General features: G+C 49.8%; 1 protein-coding gene across 6 annotated transcripts in view; it reads left to right on the top strand.

Moving 5' to 3' along the window:
• ADAM11 (ADAM metallopeptidase domain 11) overlaps positions 1 to 25,070 on the top strand; it is a 789,906-nt gene that overhangs the window by 498,156 nt on the left and 266,680 nt on the right. For 5 of the 6 annotated variants that reach the window (XM_085646660.1, XM_085646679.1, XM_085646669.1 and 2 more), the window contains one exon: positions 8,870 to 8,969. In XM_085646660.1, the coding sequence (XP_085502786.1) occupies positions 8,870 to 8,969 (100 nt within the window). Of the gene's footprint in view, positions 1 to 8,869; positions 8,970 to 24,205; positions 25,044 to 25,070 lie in introns of those variants that run through there. The other variant, XM_085646687.1, reaches the window with a different exon arrangement.

Here is a 25,070-nt window from a genome sequence, read left to right as displayed (position 1 = left end):
CACACAAAAACTCCATCCGCATCTCGACCGACACCGACAACTCACTCCCCGACGCCGAACACCTCCACTTCATGATCCACAGCGACCCCAAAACCACCCTCAGAGGCACCCTCATGTACAGACCACCAGGACCTCGCACCAAGTTCAGCGAAGACATCGCAGACTTCGTCAACCCTCACGCACTCTCATCCACCGACTACATCCTCCTAGGAGACCTCAACTTTCACCTGGAGAACCTCACCGACAACAACACCACCGCCTTACTGGACAACCTCGCCAACCTGGGACTGAATCAGCTAGTCAACACCCCCACCCACGACGCCGGACACACGCTCGACCCCATCTTCTCCTCCAGCAAACACATCACCTTCAGCCACACCACCGAACTCACCTGGTCGGACCACAGCTGCGTCCACTTCATCTTCAAGAAGACCACCGTGCCCCACCACACCCAGCAACCACCAAGAAGACACTGGAATCGTATCACCACGGAACAGCTCGCATCAACCCTCTCCCAGAACCAACCCACCAGCACCACCGACCCCAACGTAGCCGCCAACAACCTCACAAACTGGATCTCCGACTGCGCCAACCTCCTGGCCCCCCTGAAGACTCAAGCCAGCACCAACAACCACAAGAAAAACTCCTGGTTCACCCCCGACCTCAAGAACTCCAAGAAAGAATGCCGCGCCCGCGAGAAGACGTGGCGCCTTAACCAGACCCAAGAGAACATGTCAGCTCTCAAGGACGTCACCCGCCAACACCACCAACACCTCCGCGCCGCACGAAAAACAGCCTACCGGAATAGACTTGACAACAACGCCCACAACAGCAAGGAACTATTTGGCATCGTCAAAGAGCTCTCCAACCCGGAAGCAGAAAACAACTCCATCCCTCCCTCACAGGACCTCTGCGACTCCCTCGCAACCTTCTTCCATCACAAGATCACCGACATATACAACAGCTTCCCGACCGCCGACACGAGCCCCCCTCCGGAACCCGCCACCGACACCACCACCATCCTCACCTGGAACCCTACCACCACCGAGGAGACCACCCGCATAATGAACTCGATCCACTCCGGATCCCCATCGGACCCCTGCCCGCACCACATCTACAACAAGGCCGACGACATCATCGCACCGCACCTCCGAGACGTCATCAACGCCTCCCTCACGGCCGCCACCTTCCCGGAGAGCTGGAAACACGCAGAGCTCAACGCCCTCTTAAAGAAACCTACAGCAGACCCCACCGAACTCAAAAACTTCCGGCCCATCTCTCTCCTGCTGTTCCCCGCCAAAGTGATTGAGAAAATCGTCAACGCTCAACTCACCAACGCCCTGGAAACCAACGACTCCCTCGACCCCACACAGTTCGGTTTCAGGGCCAACCACAGCACCGAAACCGCCCTGATCACAGCAACGGACGACTTCAGAGCCCTGACCGACAAGGGAGAGACCGTGGCCCTCATACTCCTGGACCTCTCTGCAGCCTTCGACACGGTCTGCCACCGCACTCTGATACGCCGCCTCAGCAACGCCGGCATCAGAAGCAAGGCCCTGGAATGGATCGTCTCCTTTCTCTCCGGAAGGACTCAGAGAGTCCGCCTTCCCCCCTTCAGATCCACAGCCACGGAGATCATCTGCGGCGTACCTCAAGGATCCTCCCTCAGCCCCACTCTCTTCAACGTCTACATGACCCCCCTGGCGAACATCGCACGCAAACACGGACTCGACCTTATATCATACGCCGACGACACCCAGCTCATCTTATCCCTCACTAACAACCCCACATCAGCTAGGACCAGACTACATGAAGGAATGAAGGAAGTGGCGAACTGGATGACAGACAGCCGTCTGAAACTGAACACAGACAAAACGGAGGTCCTCATCCTCGGCCCCACTCCCACCGCATGGGATGACTCCTGGTGGCCCCCCGCCCTAGGCAGCACTCCCCAACCCACCGACCACGCGCGCAACCTCGGCTTCATCCTGGACTCTTCCCTCACCATGACCAGACAGGTGAACTCGGTGACCTCGGCATGTTTCAACACCCTCCGCATGCTCCGCAAGATCTTCCGCTGGATCCCCACCGACACCAGGAAGACCGTCACCCACGCCCTCGTCACCAGCCGCTTGGACTACGGGAACACCCTGTACGCCGGCATCACCACCAAGCTGCAGAGGAAACTCCAACGGATCCAGAACGCTGCCGCAAGACTCATCCTGGACATCCCTCGCCACCACCACATCTCCGGACACCTGAAAAAACTCCATTGGCTACCCGTCAACAAGCGGATCACCTTCCGACTACTCACCCACGCACACAAAGCCCTTCACAACCTCGGACCCAAACTCATCAACAACCGCGTCTCCTTCTACACTCCCCTGCACACTCTGTGCTCCACCGGACAGGCCCTGGCAGCCGTACCCCGCATCCGCAAAGCCACCGCCGGAGGAAGATCCTTCTCTTTTCTAGCAGCGAAGACCTGGAACTCTCTGCCCAGCCACCTTCGCGCCATACCTGACCACCTCTCCTTCAGAAGGCAGCTCAAGACCTGGCTCTTCGAGCACTGACCCCCCCCCCCTCCCAGCGCCTTGAGACCCTTGATGGGTGAGTAGCGCGCTTTATAAATGCGATTGATTGATTGATTGATCATCCGTTCTTTCAAATGTGGGGACATCCACAGATAGACCTCTTCGCCACCCACGAAAACACAAAATGCCCAAGCTTCACCGCCAGATACCCACACCCATTGTCCAAAGGAAATGCAATATGGATGAACTGGTCAGGCAAATTTGCGTACGCTTTTCCGCCTCTCCCACTCATTCCATTAGTGGTGCGAAAGCTACAACAGCACTCCCTCACACTGATCCTAGTTGCTCCAACGTGGGCCAGACAACCGTGGTACACCACGCTGCTGGAACTCTCGGTAGTACCACACCAAAAGCTACACCTCTCACCATGCCTCCTAACCCAGAACCATGGAGAGATCAGGCACCCGGACCCAGCTCAGCTCAACCTTGCAATCTGGCTCCTGAAATCCTACAATTCGCGTACCTAAACCTTCCCCCTGACTGTATGAACGTCATCAGAGAAGCTAGACGCCCTACCACTAGAGCCTGCTACGTTGCCAAGTGGAAAAGATTTGTTGTTTATTGCCATAACAACACAATCAATCCTCTAGACGTGTCTATACAACACATCATATGCTACTTACTCCACCTACAAAGGTGTAATCTAGCCTATACCTCCATTCGGCTACACCTCGCAGCAATTGCAGCTTACTTACAAAACAGGCAGCACCTATCACTTTTCAGAGTACCTGCCATTAAAGCCTTCATGGAAGGCCTCAAAAGAATAATTCCCCCCAGAGTACCACCCTCACCTGTGTGGAACTTAAATATCGTTCTCACAAGGCTGATGGGGCCTTCCTTCGAACCTTTGCATAAATGCGAACTGCAATTCCTCACATGGAAAACAGCTTTCCTTGTACCCATCACTTCCCTTAGAAGGGTCAGTGAGATACAAGCACTTACCATACAAGAACCTTTTCTTCAAATGCACCAGAACAAGGTTGTTTTCCGTACCAACCCAAAATTCCTACCTAAAGTCATTTCCCCTTTTCACCTAAACCAATCTGTAGAATTACCAGTATTTTTCTCGCAACCTCAGACCGTTGCAGAAAGGGCTCTGCACACGCTAGATGTCAAACGAGCCTTACTTTACTATATCCAAAGAACACAACCTTTCAGAAAGACCAAACAACTGTTTGTCTCTTTCTCTCCACCACACAAGGGCAACCCCATCTCAAAATCAGGGATAGCTAGGTGGATTGTAAAATGCATCCAGATTTGCTACCACAAAGCAAAACGAACGCTTTCCGTTCCACCTAAAGCCCATTCTACACGGAAGATAGGGGCTTCCATGGCTTTTCTAGGGAACATCCCACTAGATGATATCTGCAAAGCAGCTACATGGTCAACACCGCACACTTTCACTAAACACTATTGTGTAGATGTGCAAACCAAGCAACAAGCTAGTGTGGGCCAGGCTGTACTAAAAACACTATTTCAAACCACTGCAACAGAAACCGGTGGTCGCCGCTAAGGTTGGGAACTGCTATATAGTCTATGCAAAAGTGTGTAATCTGCAGCTCATATGCCTCGAAAGGAATATGCTACTTACCAGTATGCATCTGTTCTTGGCATGTAGAGCTGCAGATCTACAAACGCCCACCCGCCTCCCCGGCTACCTGTATCTGTTCCATTCTATCTTATTTAGATACAACACACATGGGTTACTTCACTGTTGTTACTACGCTCCATCTTTCCCTGCTGGCGAAAAACAATCTGAGGATGGAGCCGAAGCCCATGCGCAATACGATCCAAAGGAGGAGTCACCGACCTCGTGACTTCCAAAGACTTTCCAAGAGGAAAAACAAACTGCAAACATCCGGGCCCAACACCAGATGGCGATCTATGCAAAAGTGTGTAGATCTGCAGCTCTACATGCCAAGAACAGATGCATAATGGTAAGTAGCATATTCCCTTTGCAACATAATTAAAGCCCTTTAACTTAACGGCCTGCCACGAGATTGCATAAATCTATTTGTGAATAGGCCACGTGCTGGCTGGGGGAACACATTAGTGCGATTCTGAGAAAATCTGATGTCATGGCGCAGGAGGTTCACTGCCAGACACTCAGAGATCTCTGAGAGAAGGCAGGTGAAGATTAGGCCTGGGTGATTTTTTAATTACGCTGGCGAATTAACATAATTTAGAGAATTCATGTTAGACGTTTTTTTCTTTTTTTTTTAAACACATTTTATTGCGTTTTGGTATAACACAAGTTCTTATGCTGTCATCACATTAGGTTACAAGGCATACATTGCATAGATATCTGTTGTTAAATTACATTCGGCATTTCCTAATAACCCAGTTAAAGTCTTGGTATCGTCACATTGGTTATGCTCATTCGAACTCCCCTTCCCCCAACATCCCCCAACTCCCCCCTCCCTCTCCCGCACTGCAGGCCATCACAAACCTTGCCTTCCATTGTTTGTCGCTTTTCCCTACTAAACATTAGTTGACTGTGTAGTTTTCATGTTTACACCTCCATGTCATGTTTGGTCCAGTTCGCTTTGCTAAATCTATGGGTCATTCTCCCGGGGTCCCAACCCTGGGTCAGGTCTGGGGTCCTGTCTCTGGGGGCTCCCCTGTCTAGATCCCACCATTGGGGAGGTATTGCCGGATTCTTGACCATTGCGTTTCATCTCCTCCACAAGTGTCCCCATGCTTGGCCCCTCTCTATTCTGTCTAAGCCTTGTCTTGCATTCCTTATCAGGACCCCGCTCTCGCAGCCCGCCCATTTCTCCAGCTCTCACTTCCACCGAATGATGCTAGGGCCATCTGGTGCCTTCCACCTACTGGTGATTTCTCGCTTGGCTTATATGAAAGCCAGGTCCTGAAACCTGGAGGTGACTTTGGTCTTGGCCGTGTGCGGGAACATGTTGAGCAAACGGTGTGCCGGTGTACATACTATTCTATCAGTGATTCGGGCCATCTACTTCGTTATCTCCTGCCAAGATACGCCAATGCTCGGCAGTTCCACATCATGTGGATGAAATTCGCTCCTACTTCCTTGCATCTCGGGCACTCCGCGTCTTCCCTGTGAAAGTATCGGTTTATTCATTCCGGGGAAATGTATGCTTGGTGTAATTTGTAAAAACTTAGCCTGAATCGTGCGTTTCTAGACACCTTTGATGCCCTTTGCAATACGTTTTCCTAGTCCTTGTCCTCCAGGGGGCGTCCTATATCCTCTGCCCAGCGGTTCCTTATCCCTTCTAGTGGCCTAGCAGAGTCTCCTCCAATCGCCATGTACAAAAAAGTGACTGCATTTATAACCCCTCCGGCTACCCCAGCATGTTGTGGTGGTTCTATTGTACCCATCTGCCAGTGCCGTCGCATCGCACCCGTGATTGCTCTGTGCAGCAGAAAGTGGCCCTGCGGAATGTCCCAATCAGTTCTGAATTCCTCGAATGGGAGCAGTTCTCCATCTCTGTAGAGATCCCCTATCCTTGTCGCCCCCCTGCCTGTACCCAGTTGTCTATGCCTCCCCATTGTCCCCTGTGTGGCAGCGCCCTTATCGCCATCAGCGGGAGTTCCGGTGAGTATGGGTGTTTCGTCTGTGTCTTCTGAAGGCACCTATTCTAGCACCTCTGTATCACTCTATGCTCATTATTGTGTATGTGTTGTGGCTTTGCGGTCCTCATTAGTGTTCGGAGCAGTTCATCCCTCCCCGGGGTGAAGGGGGGACCCCCCTATCTGGTGTGATCCTCCCCGCTACCCATTGAGTGAGTCTCTGCAGTTGCCCTGCCAAGTAGTATGCTTCGAAGTCTAGGGTCGCCAGCCCTCCCTCCGTCGAAGGCCGCTTTAATGTGGCTAGGGCCACTCGTTGCCTCCCAGTTCCCCAAATAAAGGTCGAGAGGCACGCGTCGACCGCCCAGAAACACGCCCTGGGGATCCACACAGGCTGCAGGACAAAAAAGTACAGCAGTCGGGGAGGGCCACCAATTTTAGCAAGGAGATCCTTCCTGCCATCGAGATGGGGAGTTTCACCCAGACTCCCATATTATCTTTTAGGGTCCTTAGTGGCCCCCCTAGGTTTCCTTCCTGTATGTCCTGGAGCGAGTGAAAAATCTTTACTCCCAAGTATCGGAAGCAGCGAGGCTCCCACCTCAGATCCCCCAGCCCCTCGGGTGGTTGTCGGTCCGCTACCATGGGAAACAGTCGGGATTTCTGCCAGTTCACTCTTAGGCCGGAAAGAGACCCAAACTCCTCCATCATATTCCTAGCTCCCCACAGGTCTTCCCCTGAGTCTTTCAGGAACAGTAAGAGGTCATCAATGTATAACGCTATATGATGCACCTGTCCCCCCAGCTACAGTCCTCTGTATCTTTCTCCCATCCATGCCACGCAGGCCAAGGGCTCCACCGTCAAGGCGAAAAACAGGAGAGAGAGGGGACGCCCATGGCGAATGCCCCTCTCCACCCAATACTGCTGTGAGATTGTGCAGGAACCCCTGCCCTATTCCCAGCTTCGCTAACACAGCGTAGAGAAACTCCCACTCCAGGCTGTCAAAGGCCTTTTCTATGTTTCATGTTATGTGTTTAATTTCACATTCCCAAAATGATGTGATCAGCTACTTTGCATAAATATGCAACATTAGCTGTGAAAATTTATTGTGAATGACCACATTTGCGGTAAACATTTTCGACAAGCACACAGTAACAACAGAATGAAAGTGGTTTTTGTTTGTGGTGCTTTGTATTACATTTTGTGTAATTTTCCTTAATTAAGCCAACATTTCACATAATTAAGTGAATCTTGCACACCAGTAGTGAAGGCACGCCAAATCTTCATGGGAGGTAACGTCACTCTAGTATGAGAAGTCAACAGCTGCTAGTTTGCGCAAGAACAGTTCATTGACATGTAACATTGAATGGTTCACTTCACATACATATTGTAGTGCCACGACACTTCACACACATATGAAAAACATTTGAGGGTAAAAATGAAGTCAAACAGGAACACATTATGTTACCAACCAGTGGACCGTACAATCACGTGCGCCAATCGATCATGTACACCGATCTGCCATCATAGGTCTCTTTTACCGTGTTTTATACTGGCTATAAGCTCGCCTTTGAATTTATCACTCCTACAGCATCAAATGGTCTTTGTGCTCTGGTACTGATAACAGCAAAATGTCACTCCAGTAGATCCTCCTTGAGAGGTCTTGTTATGGCTTTTGTGTTGTTGTCACATTAGAGCTTCTTTTGATTTTGGACAAAACTGTTCTCTCACTCTGCTTCTAATGTGCCTCTTTTCTGCACCATGTCACTGCGCTGCACTTCTTGTGTTTTTTGCAACTACTGGTCTGACAGCAGCCATAACGTCTAAGCCGGTCCTGGTCCACAGTCAACTGAAAACAGTCCAATGTAGCGTCACACATTTAATCTCTGGGCTACCTGTTCTCTTGGCACTGGTTAGGTCCTCGCAGCGCAGCTTTATTCCGCTGTTCTTTCTTCAGTGTCTTGTTTCTCCTGCTTCTGCTGTGATGTTCTGTGACATCATAGATACTCTGACAAGCAGGTCACCGCAGTACCCCCCCCCCCCCCCCCCCCCCACCCATATGTGCCAAAGTCTCTAAGCGTGGGAGCTCGATGTGGTATTAACTACAACGACGTGGAGTTAATCTCTGAAAAGCAGGCTCTGCACATATTTGATGTGAAGCCTGCCGTAAGATGCTGCAAAATTGGTGTTTGGGCTTTGGCACTGACAGAAGAACGCCTCCAACTGCTGTTAATGGAACGTCTGCAGAGGTTAGGTAATCTAAGTTCAAAGGAGTGTAATATACTGCAGTCATTTACATGTCCTTCTCCTTAAACAGAAAAGGGAACATGTGTTAGCATGGGGACCTTCCTAAAACTGGTGGGAATAGACACATAGTTACTTTTGTGGAACAACGGGACACATCATGAGGTAACACCCTTTTGAAAAGTTACGGAAACTGGTCAACCATAGTACTTTTCAAAAACATTAATGGTAAATATAAAATGTATAAAGTAGGATAAAACAGCTGAGCACTGCACGGACCATGTGTGCCTGTTTTAAACTGTCCAGAGAAGCATTGAGTGAGATCTTTCTGTTACAAGAACTTGAGAAAAATAAGTTATGTCCATCCATCAGAAGGTGTTGGAAGCACAGCAAGATTCAGATGCTTTGCCCTGATGTATGGGCAGGAACATTCATGTTGAGACACGATCTGAACGCCTAATTAAATAATCTTTGTTCATGTCTTCCAGATGCAGCCGACAGATTTTGTTATGAAAAACTCAACATTGAAGGGACAGAAAATGGAAATTGTGGGAAAGAAGGTCTGGTTTGGCTCCAGTGCAGTAAACAGTAAGTGGGCATAACCTTAATGCTGCAAATCGAAGGCGACGTGATTGGCGGGTCTTGTGGGATGTTTGAACCACTGTAATTATCACAAAGGCACTATGCACCTTCAGATAAGCCAGATTAAGCTCTGAGGTTAACTTTCAAAGATCCCTGGAGTGAGATTATTATATGGGAGAAGGGAACTTAATATTCTGTGAATTGAGGAAGATAGGTAGGTGGAGGCAGACTGGTTGATAGAGAAAGGCAAGTAGGGTGCAGGAGCAAGAACATCTGAGTTTAAGGTCTTGCCCGACCTGGCTCTGAGTGCAGTTCCCACAAGAAAGGATGCACCCTTTTGTTTACAGTAAGGAATCATCTCCTAGAGTTGTGGAAGATTTAGTAATCCATAGGAGTTTTCTCCTCAGAACCTTTGCTCTTTTAACCTAGGTACACCTATGCCCAATCACCTTTCCTTATACTAATGGAATGTTCTTCTGACACGTATCTCTATATGATGTAGACACAAGGTTACAGGCAACGAGAATGAGTCGCTTTCCTAGGTAACTTGTCCATTTGATATAAGAATGGGTGTTGTCCACGACATGAGAATGGTAAATCTTTGTGGCCTCTGTTGGCTTTGGTATATGCGACTGAGAGGAGTGGGAAGCAGACAGGACTTGTAACAGTGGAATCTGAGCGCGTAGTCACTAGAAATAGTCAGGGTGAACTCAAGGCTTCAGAAATGACTGCAATATGTCTTATTGAGACTAGTTCACATTTCATTTCAGTGTAATGACACTGACATGCATAGTAGGTGAATACTATGGCAGATGTTATCCAAACAGCCAGGTACACGGTTATGTGTTCTGCAGACCACGTCAGCAGCTCAGGATTCTGGGGGAGATTATAACAGAGTTCCCAAATAAAATGACATGGCAGAAAGAATGCTAGTGAAATGACGTGCATGTTGAGGCTTAAATAACATAAAACAATTGGTGGCTTTAGCGCTGTGTGGTACTACTTCAGAAACAAAACCTTCACTATTTGTAAGTGCCTGTTAGTCAATGAGAACATTCAGTCCCAGACTTTTTTGTTTATAACTACGAGAAACTAAAATTCGTATTCTTTGAAATCTCTGATAATGAATATAGACACTCCCATTGTTGTGCTCAGGCTCTTCAAGTCTGAGGTGGGACTTTGTTAGAAATGGGATTTCTGGTTGGCTAGGGCTTGCGCCAAAGCCAGGCAGAAACCACCACTCTCAGTCAGGGCTGGGGAGTTACACACCAAAGATAACCCCTGCTCACCCCCTTGGTAGCTTGGCACGAGCAGTCAGGCTTATCCCGGAGGCAATGTGTAAAGCGTTTGCGCGCGCACACAGCAACAACACCCAAGGCCCACCACAAAAGGAACTCCACACAAGGTTATATAGAAAAATAGCCTTTGTATTATACCTAGGCTGTGGGGTTTTAGGTTTAAACCTATAATAACTGATAAAACCCCACTGAAAGAGAAATAGCCCTCACTAGTGAAAACATATAAACACTGAAAAAACACCTGCACAACCACAAACTAAATGCCATTCAAAGAAAAGAAAAAAGAGAATGAAAGAGTCATTTGTTTTCTTCCTGAAGGGGCAATACAATGTAACTTTGCTACACAAGCTAGCAGTAAGTACAACTGGGCTAACATTGTTCTGCTTGAGTTTTGTTGTTTAGAGATGCCACTAAAATATTGTTTCTTCTTCCTTTTGCTTTTTTCAGTTTTGTGATCTTTGGTCTAAAGATGCAGGGTTTAGAAGCATGTTTTAGCTCTTGTTTAATTATTTTATAAACTGTAGAGAATCAGGAAATATCAAAATCATATTTGATATTTTAGCTGCGTTTGATTTTTCATTGATAGGTAAAATGGCTGGTTTCATTAAAATCTTTCCTAATATGTGTCATCACATTTACCTACAGAGAATGGGTAAAAACCCTTAATACATCAGCCCACAGTTTCTAGTAGGTCAGTATTGATAGTAGGTGAATTGCCAACACCTCAGGCTTTAAACATTCAATGCAAGGTATAGTGACAAGTATATGCATAAAGAGCGCTATCACCAAGCATCTGGGATAGTGGTGAAAACATGACACCAGACTTTTGGAAGAAATGGAATGCAGTTTCACTTGGAGTGCTCTGCAAAAAAGGTTCTTTCCAAGTTCAACAAAGATTGGAGTGATATTGTTTGTATTTGCTGTGATTCAGCTACGTATATGAAAACAATGTATGATGGCCTGTCAAAATTGATACCCGAGCTGAAGTGATTCCTTGTAGTAGATCCTTGTCACTTGTTAGATGGTATGCTGAAGGCATCTTTACAATCTTCAGGGTATATGAGGGATGCTATTGACTTTTTAGTCCATTCCGGTGCACTGTTTTCTTATGCACTGGAACTAAAACGCAAATATTTATTATTTTGTGCTTTGTGTGGCATCAAAGAAAGAATCATCCCAACTGTGTCCCTTAGCTGATGGTTCTCAGTCCAAGGGGCTATGAATGCTATATTATCCATGTGGCAACCGTTTACAGACTTTTTGCTGAGTGATGATGCCAAAGGCAAGAAATGTGAGGATCTTTGGTCGCATATTGATAGTGATGTAAAAAAAAGTGCACTCTACTGCATTATTAGATTTTTACAGGAAAACATAACTGCTGTAGCAGACATAATAAAAAAACTGGAATCTGAAAAAACACTTGTCTGCCAAGTGTTCAGCATTATTGGTGTAGATGTGAAACATCTCCTTGAGAGTAGGCTGGGCGACACCTTTAATGACTTTGGCACTGCAACATGTTCCATGTTAGAGTGCTTGCCACTTGGTAAGCAAAGCAGTGTTGAAGAGCAATTCAGGAACGTTTATTTTACAATGTATGAGAAATGGCTTGCAATGATGCATAGAAATGTCCCTTCACCACCAATGGCATTTGAAGTCAATGAAAACTCACTGTGGTACTCTGTACTAGTTCTAGATCCCTTCAGTAAAGGGGAATTTCCTCCGTAGTTTCAAAAGTGCTGCTTTATTTTTGACTGCTTCAATAACTCTTAGGGCGTAAGCGCCCAGCTCAATGCAAATGTTGCAGAACCTGCCATGAGAATCGCAATCTTCAAGTGCACCAGTATTGGCACGGAAAGCTATCTCAGTGGCCAGAGTTAACAAATTGTGTACTGGCTGTTTTGGCGTTGCCCTACTCAAGTTCCAATGTTGAGAGGGCCTTTTCACAGAAGTTTATGTGGGAAGGAAAGATCGAGCGCACATGACCACAGACTCACTGAAGAAGTATTGTATGGTGTACTACAATAAGTTTAATTTGCAAAAATCCATTTGAACCTCATATACACTACATGTACACTGTCTATATATCATATTCTATCAGTGCAAAAAGCAAGCAATAATAAAAGCAAAACGTTCCATAAACACCAGAAAAACACTTTTTCTGTTGTTTTTAGTAGTGCACAAATGTGTAACCACTGATAACAACTGTTTGTTAAGGTATTGAAATCACTTGAAAACACTGAAAAAACCCCACCAGAATTTACCAAAAATAGAAAGTGAAAACAGGAAAGCCTAATTATACCAAAACACATTAGATAATATTCATAAAATTTACACTGTGCCAACTGGCACTGGCAGAATTTACAGGGGACTATTTACACAGGACAGGGCCACATGGACCACTGTCAGAATTAGCACAAATCACCAATTGTAGATGTAAGACATATACCAACTGTAACACAAATTATCACTGTAGAGCACAACCATTAACTACTGGTAAAAGGTAAGTACACCCTACGCAATCCTAAACACCTTAGGCATATATCACGCAGGGAACCATGAACTCACTAGCATAACCTATACTAGGGAAACAATCTCCTAAGCATAGACACATTTAGAAATAGGAATAAGCATAAAGGCAATGCACATTACGCAAAAGTACACATGTAGAAATACCCATATACCCTAGGTGAGGGCACAACACAGAAAAACTGTCCCCAGGCCAACTTGGCCTCTCAGGGGCTCAAACGCCCTTTGTCCAAAATGTCAGGGCTGACTAACAAAACCAGCCAAGCCAAAGCGCGCAGGGCCACAATCTAAACGTTGCAGCTGCCCACTAAGTGCTGGGCAGCTGTGTCAATGAGTCTGGGCACCAGCGTGCCCCCTGAGCCCCCACTCTGGGACTCTGACATCAACTATGGCCCCCCGTTGCAGCGACTCGCATCTGCGGCGCCGCTGTGTTGAATAGCACAGACTGTGACACTCACGGTGCCTGTGGAGCCCTACTTGGGGACTCGCAACTTGAAAATGGCCCCAAGTCCCCCACCGGGACTTTTAAATTACTGTGGCCCCATGTTGCAGCTGCCTGCGTTTTTGCGGGACAGCTGGGGAAGCCACCAAAACAGGTACTGGCACTATGTGTGCCTCATCAACCCGTGGCCACTGCAGGGCTCCTCCGGGAATGCGGGAACTGCAGCCTGAATGCCCCCAAGACGCTGCCGCTGCCCACTGTCAAGCGGGGCAGCGGGAAAGAGAACTGGGCACGTCACTCGCAGTGCCCGAGGCTTAGCCACGGGGGCAGGCACCGAAAATGTGCCCCGACACACCCCCAATGCCCATAACACGGAGCCCCACTCACCGGGCTCTCTGCTGCGTCGTCTGCACTCTCTCCGCGGCTCTTCCTTGCCACTGGAGCGTGGGGTAGGCTCCCGTCCGCTCCCTCTCTCATTACCGCGGGGCTGCTTCCTCAGTACGGGAGCCCTGAGGGTGGGTTGCCAGTGCGGGGTAGGCTCCCGCCTGGCTTTTACTGGCACTTCCTTTCTGCTGCGACTTTTCTCCTCTCGGCGCAGGGCTTCCCTCAACCGCACGGGAGCCCCGCGCAGATCCACCACTGGCGCCCTTCCGCCCCGGTTGCAGGCCCCGCCCTCGTCATGGGCAGGAGTGCCTGGCTTCCAGTTTTGTCGCGAGGGCCACGGCGGTGATTTTGGTTTTCTATCTGGGCAATGCGGGGTAGGCTCCCGCCTTACAACGTTAAAAATAGAGCGGGGTGGGCACCCGCTGGAGACCAATAAAACGAGCGCGGGGTGGGCACCCGCTAAGTATAATTAATACCGATCCCACAAGTCAGAGACGCGGGGTGGGCACCCGCTAACGAGCCGAACATGGGGGAATCCCCAGGCAGCCTCTCCGGGCTGCAATTCACGAACAGACGCGTCCTCCAAGCGCCAGGGCCCACAACTCAACAACAGGTCGAAGGGGCAAGCTGGACAACACACAAGCGCGGCTCCCAAGAAGCACAGGGTTCCTCAGTAAGGCTGTGGCTCTTCTCAGTCAGAGTCCAGGTAGGCACCCAGTCTAGAGAAAAGGAATGGAGCGCTCTTGCCAGAGATACAGAGCAAAGCGCTCTTCCACCTAAAGACACAGTTCATGGAAAGTCTTCAGGATGCAGGGGGGGCAAAGGCTGGGCCCAGGGGCCAGCTCACAGGGCCCTCCAGCAGGGAGGCAGTCCCCAGTGTCGGTATCTCCTGGCGCCCAGCAGCAGCAGGCCCCCCTCAAGCTAGGAACACAGAGAGAGAACCCTTTAAAAGGGGTCACAGCCCCTTTTTATACACAGGTTTCCTTTGTCTCAAGGTGCAGAGAAGGGGCGAACCAGATGCAACTGGTTCCTGAGCACTTTTTTTTGCTCAGCCCCTCTCCCTATTCACAGGACAGGCCAGGGACATCAGTCGCACCACAGGGGGCGGAGCCAGAATTGTGTAGGGAAGGCCCAGCCCTATTCAGGTCCCAGGTGCACTCCTCCCACCCATCTGGATGTACATCTCCCTATTCACCACTGTGGCGGACCCATCTTGACTCCTGGAGCCAGGCACACCAGCCAATCACAAGCCAGACAGTCACTTCACATTTATTACACAGACATTCCAGCTTCTAGAAGTGGCACTTCTACACTAGACACAGTAACGCCGCACACATCATCGCGCAGCATTCAATCTCACGAGTTCGCACATACCAAACTTGACCCTGCACTCCCCACGCATCAGGAACTACCATGGACACACACATTCCCCATGCATTCCTATGGGAGCGCAGGTCAGTCTCACTCAATGTAACACAGAGCGCACGCACTTTACACGGGGACACCGTGCTAAAGTGCCTAGGGGTCTAAAACCACTAACACTCCATAGGGAAAAAGCTAGGATAATTGCAAAAAGTTTAGGGGTGAACCTGCCAGAAGGGCCAAGTCCAACAGACTTCCGACAATGGCGTGCAGAAAGCTTCACCAACAACACTTCCAGGACAACATTGTGAATGCATTGATATGACCTGTGTCACTAGTTACGGATATTCAAATGTCAGGTCAGGTCTAGAGATAGCCTTTACATATTCACCTCTACCTAAAAAAAGTGCACGTCAGTGCCAGGACCGGTGTGCCAATACTTTTCTCATTCTTTTTTGTTTCTATTGTTTATCCTTTTCGTTTGTTTAGTCATTCGAGACAGTAATTCAAAAGCAATGGCACCTTTTATGGAATCCTATTTTCTTATTATGAGTGTAAAAACTAATAAGGGTTTCTCAACCTGTTCTCAGCTCAACTGTCTAGGAAGCATCTGTAATATCAATTAAATGTGATGGATTTTTTTGTTAAATGTCAACTTTTTATTGCAAGCATGTGGTTGCCATGTTTACTAGGTTGCAGCTTTATTTTTTTTAATTCATTTTTATTCTTGTCATGTATTTTGCACTAAAAAAGCCACCACACCAGTTTGCCAAGTGCAGACCTTTTGACTATGCCATTGCATGTTAATCTATATATTTTGCGCACAAATACCCCCGTGCCTGTGATAACTTGCCTTCAAGTGTGACATGCTCAGCTGGCAATACGTATTTTCTCTTTTGAGAAAGATGGACCTGGGCCCTGCGATATAGGGTTGGCAGGAGTGTCAGAGTTGCCCTTAATCTTCGATGATTTTTTCCTTAGCAGTAAGCAAGCGAGACGCACCTGAAGGGGTGGGGACGAGGCATAAGGCCAAATAGGGTAATTTGTATAATATCATAATACACAGATGATACACTAGTATTCTTGTAAGATGTTCACAAAGATCTTAATCTAACTGTTACTGAATTAGGCGTGGTTTAGCCGGCTGCAAAATGGACTGCACTCTGAGTGGGCTCTGCCGCCCAAGCCTATAATCCTGCATCATCCTGCGGACTTGCGTGGACCTAACGACCCAGGCCTGGTGCTCCTGTTCCCCGGCTTCAAGAGGCGCAGTTTGATCCCTCTGGGGGCCCTCACGCCTGTCATTTGGCAGACTAATCATCCTGCGGGCCCTGAGGCCGCGTGCGCCTGCCGGGCCCTGAGGCGGCGTGCGATCCGGGGCGGCGCTGGGCTGCGTTGAATCCGGACCTTCGCTGGGGGCCCAGTGGATGCGACTAGCGGATCCGCCACTACGAGTGCTGAGTTGCCTTCTCCGGACTGCGGTGAGTGACGCTGTGTGAGGCTTTGGTGGTGGGGTGGGGGCGCGCGAGTCGCACCGCGGGGCCTGGTGCTGCACACCACGCTAGCGGGTGCCAGCCCACGCTCAGTCTCCTTGTTTGCCCGCACTTGCTCACCCAGGGCCCTGCGACGGGGGCAGCGCGCCCCCCAAGTATCCCCGCTATCTCTGGCCCTCTCCTCCGGCGCGCTCCCTGAGGCCCACGCTCTAACATTCTTCAGTGTTTGGCCCACGGCGGCAGCGCTGCCCATTGCCCCTGACCTGGTGTATTGACTACGCTCCCAGACCTGCCGATTACATCAGGGCCACCACCGGTGAACGGCCACGATCTCTGCTTCCTGCCACACTGCTCCAGTGTGTGTGCCCCCCTGCAACGCATCACACCGGGGGCTGGTCGCGGGGACGGCCGGCAGCCCACCTCTCCTCCCAGCGCTCCCTGCTGCACGGCGGTGCTCCTCATAGCGGCCCGCTGCTGTCACACTCCTGTGGGCCCTGGAGGCCCTGGTGACTGGGTGAACTTCTCCTCGGCGATCCCCTTGAACGTCGGACTGCGGGGGAGTGCTGCCCGCCTGTGGCCTTGAATTTCCGGCCCGCCTCGGTGTCGGTCACCCAGCGGCCCCAGCGCCTACTCAGCTCCCTCCCCTCCGGAGTCTCCCGGCTGCGTGTGCGTGCCCAGCCAGCTGCGTGTTCCTCCTCATGGGGAAAGCAGACCCCAAGCATCCCAAGCTGGCGTTTGAGCAAAGCAGGCTGACTCGCCAAGATGGCACTGCCCAGGAGACAGGTGAGCTGGCTACCCAGACGGAGTCTGGAATGATGAGGGACAAATGACATAAAGGCGATCATGTTGGACGTCAGGGCATCAGTTTCCGGCATTGCATCCCATCTCCATAAGTTATCCTCAAGGTTGGACACAGTGAAGGCAAGGGTGGACTCTCATGATTCACGCATCGCGCAGGTCGAGGTATCGGATGCTGAGGACGCTAGGACCGGCGACCACCACAAACGGTTACAAATGGACAAGGTACTGGAACTCATCAAAAGCAAAAATGAGGTTTTGGAGGCGCGCTCACGGAGGAGTAACCTCGGCATCACTGGAGTGCCCAAATCCACTCACATAACAAAAATGGAGGACTACGTAGAGCAACTCCTGCGGGACTTGTTTGGCGATGTACTGTCCCCTGTCTTCATCGTTGAGCGGGCCCACCGCTCTCTGGGGCCGCGTCCTCCCCCAGGGGCTCCCGCCCGTCCAATCATTGCCATGCTGCTGAACTTTCGTGACCGTGATGCAATCCTCCGGGCCGCCCGCGAGAGAGGAGAGGTCTGTCATCAAGGCACCTCTCTCGCCTTCTACCCAAACTTCACGATGGCGGTGCAGGCCGCCCGGCGAGAGTTCCTACCGGTCAAACGACTGCTCCAAAAGCTCGACGTATCATACTCCTTGGTCTACCCGGCCAAACTGCGGGTCAAAGAAGGTTCCCAAACACACCTCTTCACCGAGCCATCTGCCGCCATGGCCTTTGCAAAGAAGTTAGACAAGGGACAGAGCTCGTCCCCGCCCAGCTCGCAACAAGTCCAAGGTGGCGATCTCAGCGACGACTAGCGTGGACGCCTACTACTTTCTCTTAGCCTCCCTGCTTGTTAATTCCGCAGCCCTTTCAGGCTATTGCCAGTTCATTATGTACTCTCGCAGTTAGACCTCCCTCTGTTTCCTCCTGCCGGCCCCTCTTCTCCTGGGGGGCGGGTTGTTCCACGGCGTCAGGTCACCTCTGCAGTGAAAGGCAGTGCTCCACATTGCCTAAGGACTTCCTGAACTTGTTGCACGGACCTTCTCAGTCCTGCCCTCAACACACACCTGACCACGAGCAGACCTAGGCGTCATTCTTCGCATTGTGGAACTGTAGTCCGAACTATACCTTGGCTTGGCCACCCCATCCTCGAGATGGGGTGAATGTCCGGTGGAGCCATGCCTCCTCTGGATAATTCCCTTCTACATCCCCTTGGGTCCCTTTCCAAGTTTGCTTCCCTGGGACAGGGTGGGGTGGTGTACTCAACCTATTTGGGGGGTTGGAGTGGGTTGGGGTGGGGGGTAAGGTTTGCCGGGGTGGTTGCCTCCTCTTGGTGGCTTGTTTTTTGTATTGCTATCTATTTTTTCTGTAACATGTAATTTGCTACATTGACCTCTGCACTACACATCCCTTCCCAATCACATCTGACTCCCATTTTGCATCTGTCCTCTTCCGCCATTTCCTTTCATGGCACAGCGATATGACGGACACCACACTGGACGTGGAACGTCCGCGGTCTCAATGACCATCGAAAGGCCCGCCTAGTACATGCCCACCTCATCTGACACAAGGTTGACATCTGTTTCCTCCAGGAGACCCACCTGATGCCCGCTACATCCTCCAGGCTCCTCTCTAGACATTGGGGTGAAATTCACTCCTCCTTCTACTCTTGCTGCTCTCGCAGGGTATCCATCCTATTGCGCAGAGGGCTTTCCTGGCACACATCTCAGGTCATTGTGCACCCGGGGGGGGGGCACTTTGTCATTCTCCTTGGCACTCTCTTGGCCCAACCCCTAATCCTTGCAGCGATATATGGTCCCAACTCCAATGACCCTGAATTCTTTGTGCAAGTTTGGCAACACATCTCTTCCCTGGGCCCTGCTGCGCTGCTTTGGGGGGGGTGATTTCAACATTGCACCTTCAGCCACCTTTGATCGCTCTGGGCCCCGCGCTCTGCACCTGCGCGCCACCTCTCTCCTGCATTCCATACTAACCGACAACTCACTGCTTGATGCGTGGAGGCACACCCACCCGGGGGCACTACGGGCACCCTGGGCTGTTGGTCCCGCCTGGACCTCTGGATCACCACTCAAGATGCCTTTGCGTGGGTCACCTCCATAGAGCACATGGCGTGTACCCTTTCTGACCACGCTCTCGTCTGCCTCAGTTTGCTCCCCCCGCATTCCCCGCGGCGCATGTTTGTCTTGCGACTGCCCCGCAATGCACTCTGGGACTCGGTGTTCTGCGACGAGATCCAAACCTCAATTGCAAACTATTTTGACCTTAACGCCAGGTCCGTCGACTCCCCTTCCACACTTTGGGAATGTTTTAAGGTGGTGATTCGGGGCAAATGTCTCTCTAAGCAGGCTGGAGTACTATGCGCTATTCGTGGTGTTCTTGAACTATTGGAGGGAGAAATCAAGGCTCTTGACTCTTTGCATTCTCTTAGCCCTAACCCCGACATCCTCGCGCAGCTCAGGGGTAAACTTTCTGATTTTAATCATGCGGCCAATAGGGAACTTTCTTTTCTGGGTAGGGAGGCGAGGGCACGCCGCTTTGGTGAAGGGGATCACCCGGGCAAGACTCTAGCCAATCTCCTCCGACAGCCTCATGCTGCCTCTTATATCACAGCGCTCCAGGACGTGGGCCCGGAAAGAACTACCTCTCCCGAGGAGGTGGTGGCTAGATTCACCGCCTTCTACTCTCGAATCTACACCGCTGGGGCTGTGCCCTCACGTGACATCCTTGACCAATACTTCGACACTCTTGAGCTCCTCTGGCTGGGCAACAGCCACCGAGAGTACCTCGCCGAACCCTTCTCCAAGGAGGAGATCCTGGCAGCCATTAATAGTCTTCCAGGCAATAAGGCTCCGGGCTCCGACGGTTTACCTGCATCTTTTTACAAAGCACCTTCTAGTCCCGCACCTTGCTGCTATGTACAATGACTCCTTTGGGTGCGGCTATTTCCCTCCTTCGCTTCGTGAGGCCCTGTTAACGCTTTTCTTGAAGCCGGACAAGTCCCCCGACCTCCGGGACACTTACCGCCCTCTGTCTCTCATCAACACTGATAATAAGATTGTCGCCAAGTTTTTGGCCTCTTCCGCTCATGCCCCTGATAGATCACCCAGACCAGTCCAGTTTCATCCCCGGCCGTGCCACGTCGCATAATCTTCGGACTATATTCACCGTTCTCCACCAAATCAACCCCGCACTCCCGGCTGTGGCTGCCCTCTTGGATGCTACCAAAGCTTTTGATACTCTTGAGTGGCCCTTCCTCTTCTACCTTCTCCCTCGCTTAGGCTTTAGCCCGGTGTTTCTGTGCAAAATCCATCTTCTTTATTCTCTACCCACAGCTCACCTTCGAATCAACGGTCAGATTCCGCGAGGTGGTGCGCTTTGGGGGTTTGTCTTTAATCCAGGTCAACTGGGGTAAGTCCATTCTTTTTCCCCTGACGGACGCCACTGTCCCCTTCACTCCAGATTATCCGTTGTATGGGTGTCGGGCCCACTATATATCTGGGCATTTGGCTCAGCAGGGACGTCGACGAACTCTGAGGGGCAAACCTCAGCCGGACTGTCGACTGGGTGGAAACTAAGATCCACCTCTGGCGGCGTCTGACCGTGTCCCTGGCGGGCGCATTGCCTTCGCCAAGATGGTGGTGCTCCTGAAGTTTCTTTACCTGTTCTTGAACATCCCCTTTCCCCTCACGGCTCATTTTTTTTCGTAAACTTCGCTCCCTTATTATTTCTCTTGTCTGGGCCGGGCGTCAGCCTAGAATTGCATACAATATTCTCACGCTTCCCTCATTGTGTAGCGGACTGGGCACCCCAGATTTCAAATTATACGCACTTGGTGCCCAAGCCAGCTTCCTCCACTTCTGGCTGCATCCGACGCCTTTTCAGCCTCATGTGGTGGGGGAAGTTGATCTTGCGGCCCCCTGGCCGCTCCAGACCGCTATCTTTGCCCCTGCAAAACCCCCACGCGGAGAGATCGACACTGTGGAGACCCTGCGCTGGGCCTGGGACAGCCTCCGGAGATACTCTGGCGCTAGTATGCTCTCCGCCAATGCCATGCCCATCGCACACAATCCTGTATTCCTCCCTTTGCAAACTGCCGGGATTGTTAAACGCGTGACGCGCCTGACGCTGTCCACGTTATCAGACCTCTACCCTGCCAGCGGCTTCTTTTCCCTTCCAGCCGAGTCCGGCCCCATGGACGCTCTGCTGTATTAACAACTTAGAGCGTCCTGCAGGGAGATGCACCCCATGTTTCCTCAGCCCCTCCTCCGTTGGTTTCCCTCGACTTTGCATACACTTCCGCCTCCCCACGCAAACTGGTCTACAGACTTTACGCCCTCATGCTGGCTGCATCCCAGATTTCCGCTGACCGCGCCTGCACTGCTTGGAGTGAGGACCTAGGTGCCTATCTTTCGGGTCTGGCTGTACTGTTGCAAGCAGACCAAACGTCTGTCCCCCAACTACCGCCTGCGCCTCATACATTTTAAATATCTGCAAAGATTGTACCACTCCCCTGCCCAGCTGCACAAAATGGGCCTCACTCCTAGCGATAGATGTCTCCGATGCTCCGCCCCCGCTGCTGACTTCTCCCATCTCGCCTGGCTGTGCCCAAAGGTCTCTGCATATTGGCGCGATGTGTGCACCGCCATCACTGAAATCGCCTCCACACCTGTCACGCCAGACCCACTGCTCTGTCTTTTAGGCTTTGTGAAATATTGTCCAGACGCATCCCGCCGGCTTACCGCTATGCTGCTCGTTCTCGCGCAGTGCAGGGTCGCCATGCATTGGGTATGGAGACCCGCACCCAAGGTCAGTGCTTGGTTTAAGGATGCTGCGCGTTATCAGACGCTTCTGTCCGAATTCTGGGATTTGACGCCAACAACTTCCCGCCCGATTGACGTTTGGGGTGCCCTCGTTTCTTATCTCCTGCGCCAGAGCGATTTGGCCTCCGCGGCCTCTCCCGTTCCCCCCGCCGGCTCTCTGCCCTCGGCGGCCACTGGTGATGGCTCGTAGAGTGCAGCCTCCCTCTCCATGTGCTCTGTCGGCTCCCTGCGGCCTCTCTCGCCAGCACTTGACCTCCCCAGGACGCTTCTTTATGCCCTTCTTTCTCCATCTCCTGTCACTTCCCTCCAAGTACTGTTGTGGGCTGCTTTTGTACAATTGTTCCTATGATGCATGTAACAGATGTGATTTTCCTCTTTGAGTGCGTAATCCCCGCCTATGTACATTGTAACTTGATGTGCAAGTCTCTCAAAGGTTTTTGAAAAATTTAAAAAAAACAAAAAAAAAACGTACTGAATTAGAAGCATTCAGTACAATGTCTTGCCTTAGAGTGAACAGGCCCAAATCATTCATATACCTGATTTGACCAGACATCAACGAGTACAGTGCTACCAACCAATAGCGCTATTTACTGGGATTCTCAAACATTTAAATATCTGAGGATCAGAGCATACCATGTGGAATCTGATATAGTTGCTGACTACATAAATACAATGTATATATAGAACAACAAAATTGCCATAGGGGCGGCACTTTCTGCTCCCAGAGGTAGTGAAACATTCATGTTGTAAGTATTGGGGAGGGTAGCGTTGGCCAAGATGGTAATTATTTCTCATCTGCTGTAGTACTTTGCTAATCTCCCTGTGCAGTTGAGACAGGCTCTTTTTATAGAACTGTATTTCATTTGTTTTGATCTGGTTTGGGCGACCCTCCACTTTGACGTAGTAACTGAACACTGCTTAGTGTTCCTGGATTATGTGTTTTACTACCTCGCTGCACAGCTTCAGTGAGTGGTGTGCTTGTCTGGGACTCCTCTGCAGATATAGAGACCCAGCTGAATGCATTCCAGGGTGGATCCTACTGTTGTTTTTCCTAGACCATGGGTCCTGAGGGAAATTTCTCTGACTAGCGAGGACCGCTTGTTAGTGCTGCAAAATGTATTCTAAGAGAGTGGGATTTGAGTTAAAATATGCACCCAATATGTACTGTAGTTTATCAGAATAAGAAGAATATTGGAGGCCAGTAGTTGATGGCCTAGTATGAAAAGGGAGTGCAGAGAGTAGAGGATCTCTGTGAGGCAGAAACTCTCAGGACATTTTATGAACTGATCCGAAACAATGTTATGCCTGTACAATTCCTAATGCATGGTACTATAACATGGGAACTCCAGAGATTATGGGGCAGCTGGAACTGGAACTTATTGTTCACTCTGGGTGGGGAGAAAACAACAGTCAATTTCTATACAAAGCATTAACAGATAAAACTCAATGTTAGCCGGAAATACTCGGGCAAAATGATTTTGTGGATATACAAAATAAATTGGTTACTAATATTGAGTTATTCCTCTAATGTAGCTAAGATTCTGAGTCTTTTCAAAGGCAAGCAACTCAAACAGAATTTAGGTATATAGTGAAATTACGTTATATTATGGAGCTTGTGTACATCTTAATTTTTGGTTAGAAATATATGTTATAGTTAAAAACAATTGAACAATTTAAAGAAACAATTTTGTCAGGGAAATCTTTTGAACTCTTTTGAAGCCAGTGTATGTTTCATAAGGTATTCTGAAGAAAATATGTTTCAAAGTTCTCTATTATATAGTGTTTCTAGAAAAAGATTATCACAGAATCATAGATCCAACACAATTGTAGTTCATGCAAGTGGGATTGATACCTCTAAAGTAAATCCCAGATTTATTTCCAAAATGAGTTAATTTTAGGGCATTCAAAGAAATATGTTTATCTATGGATAATTGGAGTTTTTACAATGCCACATATATTAGCTTCAAGTCATGAGATGTGCTGTCACCCCTTCCTTAGTCCACAATGCTCATGGGCACATACACCACTTTGGAATCTTTTTGTATTTTGTTCAATCATCGTGTTTGGATGTGTTCAGCTACGGCTTCCTGATTGATGTGTTTCTCGCAGCCTTTCGGGGTGAACAGCTCCCCTCTTTCGTGTCTGACAACTCGGAAAACAATCCGTGCACAGTTGACCACTGTATGCCAGCTGTCCTTACGGGAAAACCACTCCAATCCCACCCATTGGGCTCGTTTCTCTTTGGTGCCCTGGTGACTGGTGCTCTGGTCTTCGACTTTGATCCCCAAGAAGCACTTTTCAGAGACTGCAGACAGGTAGGGGCTGATGGAACGCACACTTTTACAAATTTGCCCACAGAGCACCGCACAATACTCGTTGGTGGACCACCATGGTTTGCAACATTTGCCTCTCTCCTGACTAAACCGAGACTTCCTGTGAGTTCTGCCTTGCTTTCTGGTGCAAGAAGACCCAGAGGTACTGAAGGGAAAGACATTGGTCTCACTAGAAAACTCAACAGCAGCCATACTTCAAGATGCTCAACATCTTCAGCAAACAGAACTCACTCAGCATCTAGGAAGAAGGGGCGGGTCCTTGCGGGATCCTAATGGCCCAGTTGACATCCAGCCTGGCGGCTTTGTCTTCAAGTGCCTCTTGAAGATTTTGACTAAAATAATGCATCTTTGTGATTGACTGCATGATATGGGTCTTACTGAATCGCCACCTCAATCATGAATGCTCGTATATGACTTGCTAAGTTACTGTTTCCTTCTCTCTGTCCCCTGTTTTCCTCCCCTTGTTCTTTTTCTTATGCAGTGTACTATTCCGAACAATATCTCTTTTAATATATTGCGACATGTATATCGTTGTCACTTTTGTGATTGATTGTAACTGTAAGCTGTAACCTCTGCATTGTTTGAAACTCAATAAACAGAATTTTCCTTCTGATAAAGACTTAGACTAAAAGGGGGCACCT

Source organism: Triturus cristatus, chromosome 1_1 (genome assembly GCF_964204655.1).
Source record: "Triturus cristatus chromosome 1_1, aTriCri1.1, whole genome shotgun sequence".
Classification (NCBI taxonomy): Eukaryota; Metazoa; Chordata; class Amphibia; order Caudata; family Salamandridae; genus Triturus; species Triturus cristatus.
Note: the sequence above shows the minus strand (reverse complement) of the source record. Positions and strands in the feature narration are given on the sequence as shown.